The sequence below is a fragment of the Eschrichtius robustus genome, chromosome 1 (assembly GCF_028021215.1).
Source record: "Eschrichtius robustus isolate mEscRob2 chromosome 1, mEscRob2.pri, whole genome shotgun sequence".
Lineage (NCBI taxonomy): Eukaryota > Metazoa > Chordata > Mammalia > Artiodactyla > Eschrichtiidae > Eschrichtius > Eschrichtius robustus.
The window spans coordinates 91,433,459-91,458,760 of record NC_090824.1 but is presented as its reverse complement, the minus strand read 5'-3'; the positions used below and the strand labels follow the sequence as shown (position 1 = coordinate 91,458,760).

The 25,302-nt window shown below is 37.9% G+C and overlaps 1 protein-coding gene across 2 annotated transcripts in view; it reads right to left on the bottom strand.

The window, feature by feature from the left end:
- CTDSPL2 (CTD small phosphatase like 2) overlaps positions 1-22,505 on the bottom strand; it is a 74,775-nt gene extending 52,270 nt beyond the window's left edge. Inside the window, exons 1-2 of one of the 2 annotated variants that reach the window (XM_068550703.1) lie at positions 22,252-22,505; positions 1,113-1,322 (exon numbers count right to left, since the gene is read on the bottom strand). In XM_068550703.1, the coding sequence (XP_068406804.1) occupies positions 1,113-1,298 (186 nt within the window). In that variant the 5' untranslated portion in view covers positions 1,299-1,322; positions 22,252-22,505. The remainder of the gene's footprint in view (positions 1-1,112; positions 1,323-22,251) is intronic. The other variant, XM_068550702.1, reaches the window with a different exon arrangement.
- Between the last annotated feature and the right edge of the window lie 2,797 nt (positions 22,506-25,302).

Sequence of the window (25,302 nt, the reverse complement as noted above, 5' to 3'; positions counted from 1 at the left end):
TACATTTAAAATTAACAAAAGAAATTTTACTTATATTATTAGAAAAACAAAACAAAATAAAACCACCAAAACAAAAAGGAAAATTCTAACACAGAATACCTCTAAATCTTGGCCAACGGTTCACAGTAACTAGGCTCTGTTAGTTCTGTGATGACAAAAATCTATCACTATGAATAAACCGTCACATTGATTTATTTTTCTACTTATCAAAGTGACAAACTTACATTATAATAAGAAATTTATCACATATATACTAATCCCAAGAAAGAACGTAAGAGTAGGCAATAGTGATAACAAAATCTACATACAATGAATGATAATAACATTATCATTAATGCATTAAAATTTCTCAAAATGCTTTTCCACCTGTTTGCCATCTAATCTGAAAACAACTCTGAGGCAGACAAAGCAGTTAGTATTAGTCCCATTTTACTGTCTTCCTGAGGCTAAGAGGGGCAAATGACTTTCCTCAGATCATTCAAGTTGGTCCAGAGTATGAAGTATGAATCTGGAGCATATGACTCCTGGTCAGTGTCCATTCTTTCTTTCTTTTTTTTATTTTGGCTGCGCCACATGGCTTGCGGGATCTTAGTACCCCGACCAGGGATTGAACCCGGGCCCATGGCAGTGAAAGTGCCAAGTCCTAACCACTGGACTGCCAGGGAATTCCCCATTCTTTCTTTAATAACTTTTGTTTTCTCTTCAATAAATAATACATTTTCATTGTACAAATGTTGGAATTCAGATAGATAAATCATCTCCCTAATTAGACAATGTATTAATATTAACAAGAAACTTTAACTTATCTTTGAAATGAAAAAAAAATGGAAGTAAAAGAAATAATTCAAGTAAATGAATAAGAAAACATTTCTTTTACTTCCCATAATTCTAAGTTGAGAAAACAGAAGGCTAAGTGGATCAGTTAAGTAGAATAAATAATGTTTTCTTGACCGACCATTAAATATTTTACATGTCAATACTCTTAACACCAAAATGTAGACACATTCCCTTAAATAGGGCTCTAGCAATATTAGATTTCTCAACTTTACATGCTTAAAGAAAACAACCTAAACTTCATTTTTAATGATATAATTAAAAGGTAAAACCATTACTTTGGGTGTGCTTCCTTTAATGAATTTTTTAATTGAAGACAACAAGCCAGTTTCATTCTTCGGTGGTTTTTCTCCTCCTGAAGGCAGGCTATCATCAACCTCTGAATATTTCCTCTTTGCTCTGGCAGTGCGTTGTGTTTGGATTTGATTTGATTGCTGAGAAGCTTTCCGTGTTCTCAGCCTCATCTTTTATGGGTGCCACATGTAAAACTATAAGAGAAAAATAATACAGGTTATTAAAATTAAACCTAGCATACCCATATGTGCCCAGCTTATATAATAAAAATATCTTGATTAAAAAGAAGTCCAGAGACGCCCTCAGGCAACCTACATGCAGAGGCGGGTCCAAATCCAAAGCTGAACCCCAGGAGTTGTGCAAACAAAGAAGAGAAGGGGAAATTTCTCCCAGCAGCCTCAGAAGCAGCGGATTAAAGCTCCACAAACAACTTGATGTACCTGCATCTGTGGAATACCTGAATAGACAATGAATCATCCCAAATTGAGGAGGTGGACTTTGGGAGCAAGATATATTATTTTTACCCCATTTCCTCTTTTTGTGAGTGTGTACGTGTATGCTTCTGGGTGAGATTTTGTCTGTATAGCTTTGCTTTCACCATTTGTCCTAGGGTTCTGTCTGTCTGGGTTTTTTTTGGTTTTTCTTTACTTAAAAAATTTTTTTTTCTTAATAATTATTTTTTATTTTAATAACTTTATTTTATTTTATCTTACTTTATTTTATTTTATCCTCTTTCTTTCTTTCTATGTTTTCTCCCTTTAATTCTGAGCCGTGTGGATGAAAGGCTCTTGGTGCTCCAGCCAGGCATCAGGGCTGTGCCTCTGAGGTGGGAGAGCCAACTTCAGGACACTGGTCCGCAAGAGACCTCTCAGCTCCACGTAATACCAAATGGCGAAAATCTCCCAGAGATCTCCATCTCAACACCAAGACCCAGCTTCACTCAACGACCAGCAAGCTACAGTGCTGGACACCCTATTGCAAACAACTAGCAAGACAGGAACACAGCCCCATCCATTAGCAGAGAGGCTGCCTAAAATCATAAGGTCACAGACACCCCAAAACACACCACCAGACGTGGACCTGCCCACCAGAAAGACAAGATCCAGCCTCATCCACCAGAACACAGGCACTAGTCCCCTCCACCAGGAAGCCTACACAACCCACTGAACTAACCTTAGCCACTGGGGACAGACACCAAAAACAACGGGAACTATGAACCTGCAGCCTGCGAAAAGGAGACCCCAAACACAGTAAGATAAGCAAAATGAGAAGACAGAAAAACACACAGCAGATGAAGGAGCAAGGTAAAAACACACCAGACCTAACAAATGAAGAGGAAATAAGCAGTCTACCTGAAAAAGAATTCAGAATAATGATAGGTAAAGATGATCCAAAATCTTGGAAATAGAATAGACAAAATGCAAGAAACATTTAAAAAGGACATAGAAGAACTAAAGAGGAACCAAGCAATGATGAACAACACAATAAATGAAATTAAAAATACTCTAGAAGGGATCAATAGCAGAATAACTGAGGCAGAAGAATGGGTAAGTGACCTGGAAGACAAAATAGTGGAAATAACTACTGCAGAGCAGGATAAAGAAAAAAGAATGAAAAGAACTGAGGACAGTCTCAGAGACCTCTGCGACAACATTAAACGCACCAACATTCGAATTATAGGGGTCCCAGAAGAAGAAGAGAAAAAGAAAGGGACTGAGAAAATATTTGAAGAGATTATAGTTGAAAACTTCCCTAATATGGGAAAGGAAATAGTTAATCAAGTCCTGGAAGCACAAAGAGTCCCATACAGGATAAATCCAAGGAGAAACACACCAAGACACATATTAATCAAACTATCAAAAATTAAATATAAAGAAAACATATTAAAAGCAGCAAGGGAAACACAACAAATAACACACAAGGGAATCCCCATAAGGTTAACAGCTGATCTTTCAGCAGAAACTCTACAAGCCATAAGGGAGTTGCAGGACATATTTAAAGTGATGAAGGAGAAAAACCTACAACCAAGATTACTCTACCCAGCAAGGATCTCATTCAGATTTGATGGAGAAATTAAAACCTTTACAGACAAGCAAACGCTGAGAGAGTTCAGCACCACCAAACCAGCTTTACAACAAATGCTAAAGGAACTTCTCTAGGCAAGAAACACAAGAGAAGGAAAACACCTACAATAACAAACCCAAAACATTTAAGAAAATGGGAATAGGAACATACATATCGATAATTACCTTAAATGTAAACGGATTAAATGCTCCCACCAAAAGACACAGACTGGCTGAATGGATACAAAAACAAGACCCGTATATATGCTGTCTACAAGAGACCCACTTCAGACCTAGGGACACGTACAGACTGAAAGTGAGGGGATGGAAATTGCAGCTCTATTTACAATAGCCAGGACATGGAAGCAACCTAAGTGTCCATCATCAGATGAATGGATAAAGATGTGGCACATATATACAATGGAATATTACTCAGCCATAAAGAGAAACGAAATTGAGTTATTTGTAGTGAGGTGGATGGAGCTAGAGTCTGTCATACAGAGTGAAGTAAGTCAGAAAGAGAAAAACAAATACAGTATGCTAACACATATATATGGAATCTAAGGGAAAAAAAAAAAGAAAAAAAAGTTCATGAAGAACCTAGGGGCAAGACGGGAATAAAGACACAGACCTACTAGAGAATGGACTTGAGGACACGGGAAGGGGGAAGGGTAAGCTGGGACAAAGTGAGAGAGTGGCATGGGCATATATACACTACCAAATGTAAGATAGATGGCTAGTGGGAAGCAGCCACATAGCACAGGGAGATCAGCTCGGTGCTTTGTGACCACCTAGAGGGGTGGGATAGGGAGGGTGGGAGGGAGGGAGATGCAAGAGGGAAGAGATATGGGAACATATGTATATGTAAAACTGATTCACTTTGTTATAAAGCAGAAACTAACATACCATTGTAAAGCAATTATACTCCAATAAAGATGTTAAAAAAGAAAAGAATGTATAATCATTCAATGTACAATAGATTAAACAATGAGTAAAAAAAAAAAAAGTCCAGGTCTATAAGGGATTGAAATAAGAAATTGACATTTTATTTATTTATTTTGGCCATACCACACATGACTTGCGGGATCTTAGTTCCCCGACCAGGGGTTGAACCCGGGCCCTCGGCAGTGAGATCGCGGAGTCCTAACCATTGGGCCACCAGGGAATTCCCAAGAAACTAACCTTTTAATTGAAACGCGTAGTGCTTTGAATTTTATTACATTCTCCCAAATAACCTTCCCACAACTTCTGAAATATTATATCCTATCATCTAACAGAGCGTGCATGTTCCTTCCAGAGCACTATGCTGCCTCCACCCATGCTGACATTATCATTCATTTAATCACTCATTCATTCATTCAACAAGTATTTACTCGGCACTTACCACATTCTAGGCACTGGGCTAGGTAAGTGCCTAGTAAAACAAGATAGAGAAGGTTTTTACCCTCTGGAGCTTACAATGTAGTGGAAAAAACCCTTAGTCAATGAATGAATTAATTCCATGAGCACAATTCTAAATTTCAACAAGTATACATGTATCAATATAACAAGAATGACTGGATCATTTTGTGGTATTTGTTGTTACCATATGTAATGATCTTTTTTTTTTTTAAAGTGTTCAATTCAGTGACATTTATTACATTTGCGGTGTTGTCCAACCATCACCATTATCTATTTTCAGAACATTTTCAATCACCCCCAGAGGAGACCCCATACCTATTGGCAGTCACTCCCCATTTTCCCCTGCCCTTAGCCCTAAGCAACCACTAATCTCTTTTCTGTCTCTATGGATTTCCCTATTCTGGACACTTCATATAAGTGGAATCACACAATATATGGTCCTGTATGACTGTTTCTTTCACTTAGGATAATGTTTTCAAGGTTCATCCATGTTGTAGCATGTATCAGTACATTATTCCCATTTATGGCTGAGTAATGTTCCATTGAATGGGTAAGACTACATTTTGTTTATCCATTCATCTACTGATGGACATTTGTGTTGTTTCTACCTTTTGGTTAAGTGTGAATAGTGCTGGAGCGAACATTCATGTACAAGTTTCTTTTTGACCACCTGTTTTGAGTTCTCTTGGGTATGTAACCAGGAGTGGAATTGCTGGTTCATGTGGTGATTTTATGTTTAACACACTGAGGAACTGCTGTTTTCCACAGCAGCAGCATCATTTTATATTCCCACCAGCAATGTACAAGGTTTTCACTTTTTCCATATCCTCACCAACACTTGTTACTTGTTTATTTTTTTATTATAGCCATTTTAGTGGGGGTGAAGTGGTATCTCATTGTGGCTTTGATTTGCATTTCCTAATGGCTAATGATGTTGAGCATCTTTTCCTGTGCCTGTTGGCCATTTGTTTGTAATGATCCTTTAAATACCAAATTCACATCAGAAAGAAAATATGAGGCCATCGATTTGAACTCTCTCATTTCACTGATGAGAAAATTAATGGCTGGCAAAAATTGTCCCAAGACTTAGAAGTAGTTGAGAACATTCCCTGAATTATAATCTGTGAAATAGAATACAAAAACTACTACACTAATAATTAAGAGATGTTAATTAGGTCTAATCCTACTTCAATCATAACTAAGCTATAGCCACTTAACTATTTTTTCACCTGTATAGTGAATACCTTATTCATCTCACCATCTTGACACTCAAAATGAAAAAGGAATTAGAAAAGCTATAAGGTGCAGAGAAGAGTAAAACTACTCACAGCAGTGAATGCATTAGCAAAATAGTCTAACCAGTTCAGCACTCTAAACTCCTAAAGGTGAAGAAATTCTTGGCAAAGAGCAGGGTCTTCACAGACAAATTAGGAAACTTAAGGAGTCGTGTCTTGGGCTTCCCTGGTGGCACAGTGGTTAAGAGTCTGCCTGCCAATGCAGGGGACACGGGTTCGAGCCCTGGTCCAGGAAGATCTCACATGCCATGGAGCAACTAAGCCCGTGCACCACAACTACTGAGCCTGCACTCTAGAGCCCGCACGCCTAGAGCCTGTGCTCCGCAACAAGAGAAGCCACCGTGAGAAGCCTGCGCACCTCAACGAAGAGTAGCCCCTGCTCGCCGCAACTAGAGAAAGCCCGTGTGCAGCAATGAAGACCCAACAGAGCCAAAAACAAAAAACAGACAGAAAGTCGTGTCTTTAGTAATGCAACACAACAGTCACAGAAAGTTAGGACCCCTCCGTTTTTTAACATATAGAAACTACACACACACACACACACACACACACACACACACACACAAAATCTACTCCAACAAAAAAGTCCCAACCTCAAAGCCTTCACCAGAGGAGTCCTAAAATATCTTTCCAAACAACCATTTGTTTTTCATCACCAAATAGTGCTCAGTTTTAAGTTGTCATCCCCAAATAAAACAAATACTGCCTTTTCTCCTAAAGAGTCAATGTTAACTTCTAAAGGGATTTACTCGAGGCATGTATTATTTACTTAAATAACTCTATTTACAGTGTATAAATTTTGTCTTAATTCCTTTGTACTTCAGCACAGCACTCCTTAGAAAACGAAAATTCCCATAAAGCAAATGCATGGGGGAATTTTTCAAAAAGAAAGTTATTTGTACTCAATTTCTGTAAAAATCTGTAAAAATTTTTAAAAAATATTTTCAAAAATACCTATGGGTGAACCTATCTTAAACCCAGAATAATGGAAATTTAAAAATTTTATGAAATAATATCTTCATATAAAGTAGGTCTTAAAAGACTAAACACATACAGCTAGTTCAGTCCAAGGAGTTCAGCTCATTAAAATTTAAATATTTATTGGTCACCTGCTACCAGTATGGTAATAAAAGGACAAAAATGATAACTCTTCCCATGAGAATCAAAAAGTCTAACAGGTTAAGTATAGATACACATCATAGTGTATATATAAAATGCTAGATCACTCTTCATGGAGAGAGTGAAGAAGATTTTAGCAAAGCTTAGGAGAAAGGTCCTTTGAACTTAAAAATAACCAGTCACTGGAAAGAAAGACAGGAGCATTTAAAGAAGGAGGCTGGAATGTAGAGGGTTTTAGTCCATTCCAATAATGAGTTGTAAAAGGTATACTTAATAGATCTAAAAAAGCTGGAGCAGGCAAGCCCTCATGAACTTTCGAAACTGATCATCAAGACTAAAATCTTACAAAGTATGTTCTTTGACCACAGTTATAAATCAAAAACAAAAGAAATCTTAAATAGTACCATATACTTGAAATTTTTTAAATTTATAAATAAATCATGAGTCAAAAAAGAATTCACAAGGGAAATACAAAATATTTTGAAATGAAAATTAACAAAAAGAGAGCACATCAAAATTTCTGGGATGTAATAAGCAGCACTTAGAGGGAAATTATAAACATACACGTACCTAACAACAGAGTCCCCAAATATATAAAATTAAAATTGTCAATCTAAGTGAAAAACAAGCAATTCAACAAGAGTTGGAGGCTTTAATACTCCACTTTCAAAAATGGATAGAATAACTAGACAAAAGATCAATAATGAAACAGAAGACCTGAATAATTCTCGAGACCTAAGAGTCATAGACATAGAACACTCCATCCAACAACAGAATACACATTCTTCTCAACTTACAAATGGAATATTCTCCATGAAAGACTACATGTTAAGACACAAAACAAGTCTCACCTTTAAAAGAACTGAAATAGGGCCTCCCTGGTGGCACAGTGGTTAAGAATCAGCCTGCCAATGCAGGGGACATAGATTCAAGCCCTGGTCCGGGAAGATCCCACATGCTGCAGAGCAACTAAGCCCATGTGCCACAACTACTGAGCCTGCACTCTAGAGCCCGTGTGCTACAACTACTGAAGACCGCGCGCCTAGAGCCCATGCTCTGCAACAAGAGAAGCCACCACGATGAGAAGCCCGCACACCACAACGAAGAGTAGCCCCCAGTCGCTGCAACTAGGGAAAGCCTGCACACAGCAATGAAGACCCAACACAGCCAAAAATAAAATAAATAAAATAAATAAATTTATAAAATAAATAAATAAAATAACTGAAATCATACAAGTATATGATCTCCAACCACACTGGAATTAAATTAGAAATCACAAGGAAGGAAGGTTGAGAAATTAACAAATGTGCAAAAATTAAACAACAAACTCCTAAATAACCACTGTGTCAAAGAAGAAATCACAAGGGGAATTAGAAAATACTTCACAATGAATGAAAACAAAAACACAACACACCAAAACTCACAGCATGCCCCTAAAAGCAGTGCTCAGAAGACAACTTATAGCGTGAATGCTAATATTTTTAAAAAGACCTCAAATCAATAAAAAAGCCTTCTAGCTTAAAAAACTAGAAAGAGAAAAGCAAACTAAATCTAAAGCAAGCAGAAGAAAGAAAATAATAAAGAAATAGAACAGAAATAAATCAAACAGATAATTTTTTAAAAAACAATGAAGTCTAAACTTGGTTCTTTGAAAAGAGCAACAAAATTCACAAATCTTTAGAACTAGACAAGAAAAAAAGAGAAGACTAAACCTACTAAAATCATCAATGAAAGAAGTGACATTAATAACTTCACAGAAATAAAATGAATTATGAGAAAATACTACGAAAAACTGTACACCAACAAGTTAGATAACCTAGATTCAATGGACACATTTTTAAGAAGACACAACTAAAATGACTCAAGAAAAAACAGAAAAAGACTCATAACAAGTAAAGAGATTTAATTAATAATAAAAAATACTTGCCACAAAGAAAAGTCCAGGACCAGGTGGCTTCACTGGTAAATTTTACATAAGTTTAAAGAAGAAGTAACACCAATCTTTCTCAAATTCTTCCAAAAAATTGAGGAACACCTCCCAACTCAAAGTATGAGGCCAGCATTACCCTGATACCAAAGTCAAACAAAGACACTACAAGAAAACTACATATCAATATCCCTTAGGAACATAGACAGGAATATCCTCAATGAAATACTAGCAAATGAAATCCAGCAGCTTAATAGAAGGATTACACACCATGACCAAGTGGTATTTCTCTCAGAAATACAAGGGTGGTTTAATATGAAAACTAATCAATCTAATACACCATATTAAAAGAATAAAGGAAAAACTCCACACAATCATCTCAGTTGATACAGAAAAAGTATCTGACCAAACCCAACATCCTTTTACAATAAAAATACTCAACAAACCAGGAGTAGAAGGGAATTCTTACCCAATAAAAGGCATCTACAAAAGCCCCAGAGCTAACATCATACTTCATAGTGAAAAGCTAAATGCCATCCTCCTACGATCAAAAATAAGACAAGGATGTCTACTCTCACTACTTCTATTCAACATTTTACTGGAGGTTCTAGCCAATTAAGCAAGAAAAAGAAACCCATGTCAGAAAGGAAAAATAAAACTATCTCCTTGTAGATGACATGCTCTTATACAAATAACTATAAAAGCAAAAACCATAAAAGGAAAAACTGAATAAACTAGGCTTCATAAAAATTAAAAATTTTCTGTTCACCAAGACACCAGTAAAAAAAAATCAAAAGGCAAGCAACAAACTGACGCAATATTCATAAAACATGTATCCTGTAAAGCACTTGTATGCAGAATACAAAGAAATCCTAAAACATAACGAAAACAAACCAACAGAAAAAAATGAGCAAAAGATTTGAGAAGATACTTCATAACAGCTAGATAACTTGCCACAAGCATATGAAATGATACTCAATATTATTTATCATCAGAAGTGTAAGTTAGAAACATAATAGCATACTAATCCGCACCTACTTGAATCGCAAGAAGTACTGTAAAAAGACTGACAACAATAAATGGTAGCAAGGATGTGGAACAATGAGGACTCTCATATTTTGCTGATGGGAATGTAATTTTGATAAAAGTTGAGCAATTTCTAATAAATAACACATAGCCCTCTGATCCAATAATTTCACTTCTAAGTTTTTAAACAAGAGAAATATAAACATGTCCACAAGGTACTTTTACCAAAATGTTCCTGGCAGCTTTATTTACAATAGCCCCAAACTGGGAACAATGAAAATGCTCAGCAACAGAAAGATGAATATTGTGGGTTTTGTTTTGTTTTTTACAGTGGAATAATAATCAGAAACAGAAAGCAACAATTACTAATATCATCAACAACATGAAAGAATCTCACAGACACTAAGCAATGGCAGACACAAAAGAGTATGCATTTGGTGATGCCATTAATAAGGCAGAGGCAAAAATAATCTAAGGAGAAAAAAAAATTAGAATAAAAGTTGCCTTGAGGAAAGGAAATGTCCTATATTGTGATACGGGTGTAGATTTGTCAAATCTTACAGCTAAGATCTATGTATTTCAAAGTATATAAAATTTACCTAAATAAACACCTGTAAAAAGTTCTTATGAATACCAACCAACCAGGTAGGAGTGGGTGGAGGTATAGATCAAAGAAGACAGACAAAATGTTAATAACTACTAAAACTGAGTGATGGTTATATGGAGATTCATTGTTTACTTTGTGCATATGTTTGATATTTTCCATTAAAAAATAAGAACAACAAAAATCCTGACTATGAGAGCTAATGACAGGGTTCAATACGAGGAAACTGCCGAATAAAGTCAAAACAGAGTAGGACAGGATCAAATGAGAAAAGCAAAGAGAATACTAGAAAAAGAGGGAAAGAGGAACATAAACTAAGCAATCTCCAGAGAGCAGTCCTCCATATTTTCAAACACTGTAAGAAAACAACAGAAACTTCCACTTAAGCCAAAACCTATCTTTAACCAAAGTTCCTTCTAAAAGTTTAGGAAAACAAATTTCACATTAAAAAGTAACAGAAATCAGACCAGAGCCCAAATAGCTATCATAAGAAGAAGAAAAAAAAAGAGAAGCAGAATAAAATCCCTAATTTCCTACAAACAATAAAATTACAAAAAGTTACCCCATAAAAACAGATCACAACTATAAACCGCTTCCAAGGAAAGGTTAAAACCACTAATATAAGAACAAATTTAACTGGAATTCAGGGGGGTGGGGAGGAAGTGACAGAAGTCAGAAAAAAATTTAAAAGTAAAAAAAAAAATTATTTCAACAATGAAGACTAAACAAAAAAAAACAAAGAAGTAAATGAACACAACAGATAGAAAAAAGAAGAAATATTTCTAAACATTAAAAAAAATGCAGGGGCTTCCCTGATGGCGCAGTGGGTGCCTGCCAATGCAGGGGACGTGGGTTCGCACCCTGGTCTGGGAGGATCCCATATGCCACGGAGCAACTGGGCCCGTGAGCCACAACTACTGAGCCTGCACGTCTGGAGCCTGTGCCCCGCAACAAGAGAGGCCGCGACGGTGAAAGGCCTGTGCAACGCAATGAAGAGTGGCCCCGCTTGCCGCAACTAGAGAAAGCCCTCACACAGCAACGAAGACAACAAAACATCCAAAAATAAATAAATAAAAAGGCTGGCTTAACTCCTAGAGAGTTTCAAAAAAAAGAAAAAAAAATGCAGATTCAAGAAAAACTGATCAAATATTGAAGAGAGTCAAAGATCAGACACTCAAAAGTATAACAAAAAAACTTTCCAGAAACAGAAGTTTGAAACCATGTATTGAAAGACACAGACATGAGAATAGCAACCCAGAAAGACAAATACCAAGACAGTCTAGTATGAGCTACTAGAACTTTAAATTACTGAATTTTAAGAAATGGGGGAAAAATTCTTTGGACATACAGGTAAGACAGACATAGGCAAACTTTTTCTTACAGAATCAGAGAGTAAATATTTTAGGCTTACAAACCATAGGGTGAAAGTTATATGAAATTCAAATATCAATGTCCAGTGTCCACAGCCATGCTCACTGGTTTCCATATTGTCTATGGCACTGCATAGCATAAGCAGCCAAAGACAATATGTAAATGAATAGACATAGCTGTGTACAAAAACAAAAACGAAAAACAAAAAAAGGGTTTACAAGCACAGGCAGTCAGCCCATGGGCAGTAGTTTGCAGACCCCTGATTTAGGCATGCACTAAGTGACTTTATAATGGACAGAATATGAGACTATTCTAAATTTTTCAATAGCAACGCTTTATGCCAGAAAAAAATGGAGTAACATTTAAAATAAAATAATCAAGGAAAGAACATGTAAACCGGCCTTCCCTGGTGGCGCAGTGGTTAAGAATCCACCTGCCAATGCAGGGGACACGGGTTCAAGCCCTGGTCCAGGAAGATCCCACATGCTGCAGAGCAACTAAGCCCGTGCGCTGCAACTACTGAGCCTGCGCTCTAGAGCCTGCGAGCCACAACTACTGAGCCCGCGCGCCTAGAGCCCATGCTCTGCAACGAGAAGCCACCACAATGAGAAGCCTGCACATCACAACGAAGAGTAGCCCCCACTCGCTGCAACTAGAGAAAGCCCACATGCAGCAACTAAGACCCAATGCAGCCCCCTCCCCCGCCCAAAAAAAAGAACATGTAAACCAAGGATTTTATATCCAACAAAAATAACCTGTAAAGGGACTTACCTGGTGGCCGCCTGCCAATGCAGGGGACATGGGTTCAATCCCTGGTCCGGGAAGATCCCACATGCTGTGGAGCAACTAAGCCCGTGAGCCACAACTACTGAGCCTGAGCCCTAGAGCCCGTGAGCCACAAGTACTGAGCCCACGTGCCACAAGTACTGAGCCCACGTGCCACAAGTACTGAATCCCATGCGCCTAGAGCCCACAATGAGAAGCCACCGCAATGAGAGGCCCATGTACAGCCCCCCTCGCCACAACTAGAGAAAGGCTACGTGCAGCAACGAAGACCCAATGCAGCCAAAAATAAATAAATAAATAAATAAATTTATAACCAAAAAAAGATAACCTGATCAGCCCCATATTTAAAAACATTTAAATTGCAGGAAAAGTCTCCAACATAGAGAATTCCACACCCAGATGACTTCACTGGAGAATCCTACCAAATACCTTAATAAAAAACAAAACAAACAACAAACTCTTCCAGAAAACAGAAGGGAACACTTCCCAACTTATTTTATGAGGCCAGCATTACCCGACCAAAACCAAAAACAATACATATCAATTGGGCCAAGTACTGATCAGAAATTGCCTACATAATATCTGCAATAGTCTAATTTTATTACCTAAACATAAAATATAAAAGAGTTTTACACATACACATACAGCCTCATCTTGGTAACTCTACTATTTATGTTAGAAATTAACCATCCTCTAGGTTCTTTAGCACTCCATTACTAGATAAATTCTTTTCTATTACCAGTAAAAATAGAATAATACAAGTAAAGATTGGGAAATGAGTACATCAGGGAAATAAATCTACTACTAATGAATGAAATAGATACAATTTAAGTAGATTACATCACAAAACAAACATAGCAATGGGTGCAACAACATTTTAAGCTTAAGAACCCATGACATTGGGGGGGAGAGTATATAAGGTAAAATATTTCCACTTTTTCAACATTTGAACCAGATCTCATCTCAGGAATAGAAAAAGCTGATTGTTCAGCAATCTAAAACCAAGCAATTAAGTTTGCTTTCTATGTATCTGCAGCCCAGCTAAAAAGATTGGGGGTGGGGGCCTCTTCCAAATTGCAACATTAATTCTTCTAGCTTCTGTATCATCTATAAATTTCAGACTCTCATCCAACAGCTTTCTCAACACTTTCACTCTGCACCTCAAATTCAACTTACCCAAGGCTGAATTCACCTTTCCTATCCCACCCCTATTCCCAAACCTGCTCTTCCTTTTGTATATTTCCTGCTGTATTTTTTTTTTTTTTGGCCGTACCGCACAGCATGTCGGATTTTAGTTCCTTGAGCAGGGATGGAACCCGAGCCTCCTGCATTGGAATTGTGGAGTCTTAACCACTGGACCACCAGGGTAGTCTCCCTACTCTATTTTTTTTTTTTTTTTTTTAATAAAATGAGCTCAGTTTTTTTTTTTTTTTTTTGGCTGCATTGGGTCTTCGTTGCTGCGCGCGGGCTTTCTCTAGCTGCGGTGAGCGGGGGGCTACTCTTCGTTGCGGTGCGCGGGCTTCTCTGCGGGGGCTTCTCTCATTGTGGAGCACAGGCTCTAGGTGTGTGGGCTTCAGTAGTTGTGGCACGCAGGCTCAGTAGTTGAGGCTTGTGGGCTCTAGAGTGCAGGCTCAGCAGTTGTGGCACACGGGCTTAGTTGCTCAGCGGCATGTGGGATTTTCCCGGACCAGGGCTCGAACCCTTGTCCCCTGCATTGGCAGGCGGATTCTTAACCACTGTGCCACCAGGGAAGCCCCCCTACTATATTCTTAATCACAAGTAATCTGCCTAATCAATCAAGCCAGAAACCATCCTAAACACCTAGTCATTCTTCCTCTCCTTTGTCCCCTACAGTCAATCACCAAATCCTCATGATTCTACCTCTAAAATATTTCTCAGTCTGCCCCCTTTAAATCCATCCTCTGCACTCTACAAATCTGCCTGTTCCCACGAACTCCCTTCAAAATAAAGACTAAACTCTAGCAATATATATAAAACCCTCCAAGATCTACCTCTCCAAGTCTTTTTTCACTATTTGCTGCCTCACTCTTTGCACTCCAGTAATAAGTTTCTTGCCCACACTGTGCTGTATCATGCTTCTGCTTTTCTCTTTACCTCAAACATTCCTTCCTTTCAACTAATTCTTATCCTCATCATTTAAAGCTCAGCCCAAGTATCATGCACCCCAGTAAGTAACGACCCCCACATGCCCATGCCTGTGTAAACTGGTGATTATCTCTCCTTAGCTCTTAACAAATCGTACTGAAATAATCTATTTATATATCTTTAACTGCACTAAACTGTAAGAGTGTTGAAGGCAGAGATCGTATCTGTAACTCCAACAACCCGGTACACATGAAAGCTCAACCTTTGTTGAACTGAAATATAATTTTTCTCATTTCCCTCAAAGAGACAAGAGAACAGGGAAAAAAAATATGTCACTGAAACACAAAATCCTCACTGCAGTAATCAATTCTTGCTCACAAAAAGAGGCCTACAAATAAAACTAAAAATATTCCTTCCTCATAAGATTTCCTTCCTTTTCACAAAATCCCTGACCCCAAGCAATATTTGATGCCAACAATTATGGCTGCAAATTGCTTTGTGTTAACAAGATTATAATAATGATACAAGCATAAACTCAGTTGATAATTCGCTTTTGAGGTCTTGAGTACACAAATGTCTATCAAAACAACAAAACAGCACACTGTATATGAAAGATTCTTAACAAATTATCTAGGACTAATCTAATGTGCATTCTTTCGAACAAATTTTTGCTGAATAAAAGAGAGAAAAGGGAAACAAAAGTGGGCAAAAAAATATGAATAAGAAAATTGTAAAAAGATCACAAATCAAACTTTAAAGGCAACAAAGTCTGGGTTTCCCCATAAAATTTAGGTATATATAATTTATAAATTGCCTATATAAAGAAAATATGCATGCACAGTTCTGGAGTAGGCTCCTGAGGGAGTTACTAGAGGAAGAGCCCCTGGACTGGGAGGTATCAGTCCTGAATCTATCACTAGTTAGCTGTAACACTGATTAGACACTAATTAAGTCATGCAATCATTCTAGCATTTCATTTCCTCAAGAGCAAAAGAAGTTATTGGACATCAGATCTATGCATTTTACTACATGTAAATTTTACCTAAAAAAAGAGCTGTCAAAACAGGAGATGAGTCATTAATTAATCTGAGCTGTTTTCATCCTCCTATCACATACAACTTATCTAGAAGCACCCTAATTAAGACCAACACTTACTACATGTTAAAAAGTCTTCAGATGGTTCATCATTAAGGAAACAAAGACTAGACGACCCTTTTAGTCTCCTCTAGCTCTAAATTTCTGAGTTTGTTAATTTATACTCTATTACAAATGGTATCACTACTCAATTTACACTCATGAAAGAAAAAGCTAAAAATCACTGCCTTAGTTGACACCAAACGACAAAAGTATCAGTATCTGTTTTCACTATCTATATTTCCAGTTGAATAATCTGAAATCAACAGGTTCAGATACTACAACTGTCCACTTTTACTCTCCTTCCTTTACTGCCTTCCCAAGCCCTTCATTAAATGACTTTACAGAAAGAAGAGATTTCTTGGTCCCTCCCACTTATCACCTAATAAAAGTCAAAAGTCAACTAGGGCAGGAGGATTAAGTAGAGGAGGATTATATAAAGCATCAACTCCAAGACAGGGAGATTCTTTTCCCTGAACCCTGCCCAACAAAGTGTGTGATAAAGTGGTCTTTTTAGGTTATTATTATGTGATACATAACTTTCTCTCCTTTTTTAAACTAGATAATGGAATTCTTCAAAAACTACTAAATATAAACATAATCAAAAATATTTGAAAAAAAAAAAAACAGCTGCTGCGTTGGGTTGATAAAATTATGGCTCTTTTTCCTCTTAAAGTTTTCTTCAATGAACAACAACCAAAAAAAAAAAAAAAGTTTTTTCTAAAACCATGATCAATTAATTTTCTCTGGGTTGTTAGATTATTGATGACTAAATGCTCAATGAAAATATGAAATGATTTTTTAAAGATGGCATTATTCAGTTTGTTGATCACTGAAAATACAGCCACTCACACACATGTTTTAAAATACTATTATTAGGACTCCAACTTAAAACTTTGCATGTACTCAGAAGAAATACCATTAGGGCAAAATCAATATTTGTTATGTACCGAATGAGACAGTATGTACTTCTGCTGAGGACAGACTTGTATTCCTCTCACCTAAGCTTTAAGGCAACAGTAATTTGGAGATTGTTCTAATTTTAACTAACTGCAGTAAGTATAATTTACACATCTTGTAAAAAGAAGCATTCTATTACACAGCATGAAAGAAATTCATACCAATAAAACTTTATAACAAAATGTGTTATTTTAGAAAAAATATAGTTATGAATTCATAAGAACTGAGTATTATAATATTCATTAGAAACTTGTCAAAAGCACATGGGAGGGCTTCCCTGGTGGCACAGTGGTTAAGAATCCACCTGCCAATGCAGGAGACACGGGTTCGAGCCCTGGTCCGGCAAGATCCCACACGCCGCGGAGCAACTCAGCCTGTGCGCCACAACTACTGAGCCTGCGCTCCAGAGCCCGAGAGCCACAACTACTGAAGCCCGTGAGCCTAGAGCCCGTGCTCCACAGCAAGAGAAGCCACCGCGATGAGAAGCCCACGCACCACAGTGAAGAGTAGCCGCCGCTCGCCACAACTAGAGAAAGCCCGCGCAATGCAACAAAGACTCAATGCAACCAAAAAGAAATAATAAATAAAATTTAAAAAATCATATTAAAAAGCTATTAATGAGATTTAAAAAAAAAAAGCACATGGGAAACCTGTCACTCCAGTGTGTCACTTTTCATCATATTACTATCCTTTCTATGGAATATATATATTCCAATATATGCAATTTTTAAAATTTACAGGAGTAACCTGTATACATGCAAGTTACAATGTACTTATTGGATACATTAAAGAAAATTTGAAGAATAAAAAAGTGAAGTTAATTTTGGCAGAATTTTCCTAAGAATGCTTTTTATTTAAGTGGTTCTCACCAAAATTGGGCAAGGGGAGAGATATAACTACTCCTTCAATAAAAGCTTCTATTTAAAGAAAATTAATTTTATATTCAACTTACTCTCAGGCCAGTAGAAATATGAAACTCTCAGAACACATTAACTTGATAATAAGAAAAGAATCAATGAGATGTTGGCAAAAAGGAAAAACAGTTATTAATTAAAAATCTTTGAGTACCTGAAATAATTTCCTACTATTCTTATTAATACCACCTACCAAAGAAAAACTGATCATTATGATTAAGATAAATCAAAGACAAAAAGTTTTAAGAGTTTTAAGAAGAATTTTTATCTAAATTACTAGTCAAAGATGAGGTAAGATCATAATTCTCTAACAGAAGTGCCCTCTTGTTTGCTACTACTAAAAAAGTAAAATAAAATAAAGTAAAATGGTATATTACCAATGAGGGAAAAATGCATGATTGTTTGAAATGTGATTGTATTTTTCAAATAATTTTTATCAGTACATCAGAAAATTAAAGGATTGTACTGTATAATTATCTTATTTAACAAAATACACTAAAGCAGGTACTTGTAAAGTCAGTGAGAAGGTAATCAATTTCAACTCAATAGAATAATCATGTATATTTGGGGAATATGAGGAAGAAAGCAATTATTACTGAAACAAATAATCATAGTTGTTCTCAACTGAAAAGATACTTATTGGTTCTGTATATTTTTCTTTAACAAATAATATACTCTTCTTTTAATAAAATATATTTTGAATTCCTACTTAAACATTAACTGGTCAACATAAGAAACTTAAAATATCATGTCATGATGCTAACAGATTCTTAATATCCCTTTCTTATTTATTTTTAGCAATGACTCTGCCTTTTTAGTTTCCAATTTCTCCATATAGAAGTATTTAGTCCAAAGAAAGAAAACATTCTTCCTAAACTATATATAAGCCACTATTACTAAGTATAATCCCAATTATTTCTGAAGTATTCAAGTGCCTTCTATTAGTACAATTTTATGTTTCTTTAATCAAAGTAATAAACACATTTCCTTGTCCTAAAATTATTATAGCTATTATGGAAACCTGACTGCTAGAACCTCAAGTCAAAGCACAGTTGATGATTCATGTTTAATCTAGATAAACTTCCTTTTCTATAATTTCTCTAAATGAATACAGGAGAGCCTATGATTACCATAAAACCTGGGGTCCCTAATATAGTTAACTGGCCTACTGTGATCTTATATTAAAGTTAAGAGACTTTTTATGTAAATATTTTACAACACTTTTTTTTTCAATGGCATTTTAGTGTTTTCCTCCACTCTTTTCTAAAAATACCATACTAAATGGGGACCTGCAGATGAGGTAAATAAACAAAAGGGCAGGCCAAAGCTATAAACCACGTTTGTCCTTAAGGTCCTACAATTCTTTTTGGGACCACACTTAGTCTCACTCCTCATTACTGTCAGTCAGATTCACAAGATTCCCAAAGGACCCCAAGAGGCCCAAGCTTCTCACTATAACTCTACTCTCACCATGCCTTTCTCCCTCAGACAATGTTCCTACATGCCACACCTCTCCTGATCACAGCCAATGCAAAGAAGCTTACTTCTGTGTTTCACTGCCTCTGAACCCTCACCTGTTTGTGGTATCAGCAAATTTATTTGATAAACTAATCTGTGCTAATATTGCCAATAAAAGGCAACAGTTTAAAGTTTTTCTTCCAGAGAATTTGTAATTTTAAACAAAACATTTTAGAAAGAATTCCATAACACAAAGGAGAGACACAAATAAAGTTTGGCATTGGCAATTCTCAGATTATACCACACAGTCAACCACCTAGTCCACCTATTTGTAATGTAGATCCAATTATAATTTAATACAATTCAAATTAAAAATTAATGTAGTCATAAACCAGTAGTGAATATATGTCTGGCTTAGATATATGTCTCATGGCAAATGTAAAGTGGAAACTAAAAGTTGTATGGTTTTATCTTAAGTCCCATCTCTGTTAAATCTTCTCACCTTCATAGTAGAGCAAATGACCCCTGTAGCCAATCCAGTTAAAATGGTCAGGTAACCTACCCAGAAGAATCTTAGAGCATATCATATATGAGGTCTTCTTAGTACATTTGATATTTATGACTTAAAGTGTCTTTTGTACTTTATGCTTTCACAACAACTCAGTAAATTACAAATTTAGTTAGATATTGTTTATTCAGACAAACCACTTTTTCTTTATCGCATTAATCCAAAAATCTCCTATGAATGAGATAAATTTATACCATTTTATTCAATCTGCAATTAATTCTATAGTTACAAGTCTAGAGTCTAGAACATCCTTTCTGAACAACAGAGCCAAGGTTTTTTAAAACTCAGAATTGGATGGATTCTGCTATATAATAATCTTGTGAAGAATCCTCTTGACCAGAAATCTCAAACATCGGATCAGCTAGATGAATTTCGGAAAGATAAAACACCCCTAATTCTTAATTTCTTAACAGTGAGAAAAGAATAACCTTACTAGCTCAAATGTAATGTCCAAGAGACACTACGTAGAATATTGTAAAACCCACCAATTCTATTTGGCTTTTCTATGCAATCCTATTTAAAACTTCTGTACAGCTACAAGTCCACAAAGGTTAAAGACTATACCACTTAGAGCTTTCACAGCCTTTCAACGTATACTGGGAAGAATATTAAAAGAATCAAATGAATGAAGAATTAAAACAATTTGGAAGAGTTCTTGAAGACAATGTCTACATACAGTGCTCACTCAGCTATCCGTAAAACAAATTTTATTTAAAACATTAATGCTTCATAAACTACCCAAAAAGATCATTTAAGTACAGATAAAACCTACACTAGACCAATAATGTATTTTACATCCTTTTAAGTCACATATCTGGCCCTATTTTTTAAACAAGTTGACTCAGCAAGTATCCAGTACGCCCTCACCTCCACTTCCCACCCCCTGTTCTTTTGGTTTTGAAGATAAGTATGAAGTTCAACTCAATCCTAAAAGACTGCTTCACCTAAGAGCTACATTTTGCCTTGACTTTCTTTATGACCTTGGGGGGGAATCTACTAAATGACAATTGTAATAATGTTTGTGTGTTCCTGTTTATTAATGAAATTTAATCCTAATATGCAAACAATAGTGAAGTCTTTTAAACTGAACCTAGAGAGCTGAAAGCCTTTGAGTTACAAACATCAAATGATGTGTAATGTGAACCACATTTTCAAAACTTAATTTGACTAGTTTAAAAAAAAACTACAAAGGCCCCAAATTCAACAAGATTGAAAAACAAATTCTGAAAAACACCAACAGTCTCCCTATTACTTCTCTTTATGGACAACTGGTCTGCAATGTGGAAAAGAACAAGAAGGAGGAATAAAAGTAGCTTTAACTAGCCATTTCCTTGCTTTTATAAGGATAACAGCTGGACAACAAACGAAAACTTAAAACTTGGCAAAGAATGGGGAGACAGTATATAAAGAAATCTACAACCTGAAAATTACAAAGATAAATCTATCTTTTAAGTCACTAATTGTATACCTATGCTAGGCAGTAATCCTGGTATTGTCTTATTAGCACTGGAAAGGTAAATCCCTGCCTTGGAGGAACATCTACTAAGTACATTTCATTTCAGGATCTTAGTGCAGTTTACGAGCAGTATCTCTGTAGCTTTCCCTAAGGTACTCTAAAGTGCTTAACATCCTTCACACCTCCAGCCACCACTAAAGTGAGAAGTAAATACAGACGATCTACTTATACAATTATTTACCATGGAATTCTAGTCAAGAATACAAAAATAAGCATCTATACAGGCATTTTATACCCAAAGAAAGTGTAGAATACGAAGTACAGTAAGATTCACCCTTAATTGACCACTACAGAAACCAGAGGCCTTCCACACGGGCTGTTCTTTACCACCACTCTTAATTTGAAAAAGTTAACAACGTCAACTCAACATGTTAACAGTAGACAAACAGAACGTAGTGAAATCTCTTCTTCCAGATCCTCAAAACGTATTTATAAAAACTGAGATAGAGCAACGCCCTCCCCCCGCAAAAGCACCCTACTAGAAAGAATGAAATACCGAAAACGTCAGACGGGTCAAGGTTAGAAAAGCTGATCTAACCCAATTACCGGGAGGGACCACAGGTTTTGGGACTACGGACGTGAGATCGGGATGGGGGTGGGTAGCAAAGTGAAATCTAACCCCAGAAATCACAACACAGGCCGCAGCCTGAGAGCCGAAGCTGGCGGGAAGTGAGCTCCCTTTCTGTTCCCAGGGGAAAGTCCAGAGAAGAGCGGCTCCACACAGCGGACGTACGAGGCGCCAACAGTGCGTGCCTACCAAGGCGCCGCAGCCGCTGGAGAACCCGGTTAAGAAGGGGAGGAGATCCCGGCAGACGGCCCTGGAAGAGGAGGACTAAGACTGGGAGCAGCGGCAGCGTCTGGACGAGTGGGATTACCTAACTGTGACGACAGAGAAGTGTCCTCAGGCTCCGGCGATGGTCCCGACTGCGCAACGCGTGGTGTCTTTCCCGCTTAGCCCGCAGCAGCAACAGAACCAGCTCCTTCAGCCAGTCGCCATTTCCCGCCTACCGACCTGCTGCACCGCACGGACGGGGACCCGGATGGAAAGCGGCCTCTCCGCGCAGGCGCTTTGACTTTCTCCTCCCCCTCCCGCCACAATTCCGCGAGGTGGGAGGGAAGGAATGCGGGCAGCCCCAGCGGCCAAAAAAAAAAGCCACCTCCCCCCCACCCCGCAAAAAAAGCCAAAAAAACAACTTTACTTCCGTGAAAAGAGTTAGAGTTCCTGCCGCCGGAAGAAACTCAGGAGCTCGAATTCCTGACAAAAGCAGAACGCGGGGCCCTGGGACGGGATGGAGTAACAAGGACAAAATCTATCAGGCTATGCCAGTCCCTGGGGGATGTTTGTACTTTAGGGGCCTCCGTAGCTGTGTGTAGTGGTCGCAAGGGGAGTAGGGAGTAAAGCGTTGGGAGTGGAGAGGCGGGGACCCGAAGGACGGTTTTTCCTCCCGCTGCTAACGGAACTGCTTAGGCAGAGCTGGGAGGGGGAGGGCGCCCTCGCCCCGGGGGCGGGGCTTAGAAACGCCTAGCGCAACCTGGCGGCTAGGGTTTACTAACCCGGCCTCGCCAGGTGGGTGGAGCCGAGTGGGACCGGGTGGTACTAACGGCTTGGCGCGCAGGAGGAGGTAGTGTGTAGACAGTGCTGCCAGAGGCCAGGTTAAGACGAATCTTTCGTCTTTCCTGGGATCCTGGTGGCCCCTGAAGATCCTCTTTCCACCTCGCTACCTAGAGGGCATAGCAGTTGCTCGTGGGTCATAGAGACCCACGCCACGCGTGTCGGCGGTGGTGCGGCTAAGTCAGATCATTCAGATAAATGGGTTCCTACCTGCAGGCCTGGTCGAAGGGCTGCCAACCTCACGAGGTGAAAATGTATCAATCCGGAGCGTCCAGTCCTACCTGAATGGCAGAAAACCAAGCGTAGTGATTGGAAGAGCATTATCTGTCTACTAAAACTCCGGACCACTCTCGTTATTCAATCAAGAAATATTTATTGTAAAACCATAATGGGTTAGGACCATACTACATGCAAGGGATATAACAGTGAACAAGGCAGCAGACACAGACACTGCCTTCCCAGAGTCCACAGTTTATTGAAGAAGACAGACAAGTAAACAGGATTTAAATACCGTGTGATAAGATGACTACAAAAAGGAGTTCTTGACAGGCCTTTGTACGAGGACAGGAGGTCTGGAAAGGCTTTCATGAGATGACATCTAAGTGAGACAGGAAGAGTTGATGTTACAAAAGAAGAGTGTCTAGGTAAAGGAAACAACAGATGGAAAAGTCCAAATATGAGATTGCGTTGAGCATTTGGGGAAGTTGTTCTGTGCATCGGGGATGGAGAAGTTGAGGGGAAGACAGTGGAGAGAGATGAGGCTGAGAGGTAGGCAGAGAACCTTGTGAATCCGGTTGTTTCTGTTTCAAAGTGTGGAGCAGGTGGGTTGTCTTCTGAAAGCCTTATATTCTAGAGATCCTGTCTGTCAGAGCTCAGAATTCATTTGGATCCTAAATCTTCCTGCTACAAGAATGCTCTGAATGTGACATTTATTGAGAGCCCGTGGTATACAGCATGCAGAACTGGCAACAGTCCACAAAATAATAGGTTACTGTAAAACTAATTGAAAATCAACAGATAATTACTAATTATCCAGTATGTATTATGGAAAGCAATAGAATATAAAGTAAACAATTACCCCAATTGATTACTAAAATAATTATTAAATCAAGTTGAAATTGGAAATATTTCTGAAGAAAAAATTCAAGTAGTAATTGTTTCAAACCTTCATTCCTAAAACTTAAGTAAAATATGCTATTTACAAAGCGCATTTATATGCATTTTGATTCTTCCAACAACTCTGAGAGATAGGTAGGTGATATTAGTCCCCCCATTCTTTAGTTGAAGACACTGAAAATTTTTTTTAAAGGGAAAAACGGATACCTTACCCAAAGACAAGTGCAGTCAGCTAGTAAGAAATACAATCAGGATTTAAGTCCTCCTCCTGCTCATTACATCACGTCCTACTGTGTCCTATGACAGTGTTGCTATTGTTAGATGTTAAGTTTAGAAAGGTTACTGGTAGTAAGCCTAAATGCTTTTGCAATTTATTTAACATTTTAACACCGTTTACATCCAGCGGTCACTTTCTGCTAGCCTTTTTTTCTGCAGCATCTAAAGATCAAATGAGATTATTTATGGTGTTTTCCTTTCCCCTTAAATGGTAGTTGTTAATGTCATTAAGCTTCAATAACAACCCTGTCCGAGATTTTAGAATAAAATAAAGGTTTAAAAATATGGACTTTAAAAAAAGTGTGAAGTATATTTAGATGCAAAGCATTAACCATAGGAAAAAAAATAATGCAAAAAACTAGTGGCATGTATCTGTTTTTTGGTTTTTTTAAATAAATTTATTTATTTATTTTTGGCTGCGTTGGGTCTTCGTTGCTGCGCGTGGGCTTTTCTCTAGTTGTGGCGAGCGGGGGCTACTCTTTGTTGCAGTGTGCAGGCTTCTCATTGCAGTGGCTTCTCTTGTTGCGGAGCACAGGCTCTAGGCACACGGGCTTCAGTAGTTGTGGCTCGTGGGCTCTAGAGCACAGGCTCAGTAGTTGTGGTGCGTGGGCTTAGTTGCTCCACGGCATGTGGGTTCTTCCCGGACCAGGGCTCGAACCTGTGTCCCCTGCATTGGCAAGCGGATTCCCAACCACTGTGCCACCAGGAAAGCCCCTGTTTTTTTTTAAATTTAATTTAATTTATTTTTTTATACAGCAGGTTCTTGTTAGTCATCCATTTTATACACATCAGTGTATACATGTCAATCCCAATCTCTCAATTCATCCCACCCCACCCCCCACTTTCCCCCCTTGGTGTCCATATGTTTGTTCTCTACATCTGTGTCTCTATTTCTCCCTTGCAAACCAGTTCATCTGTACCA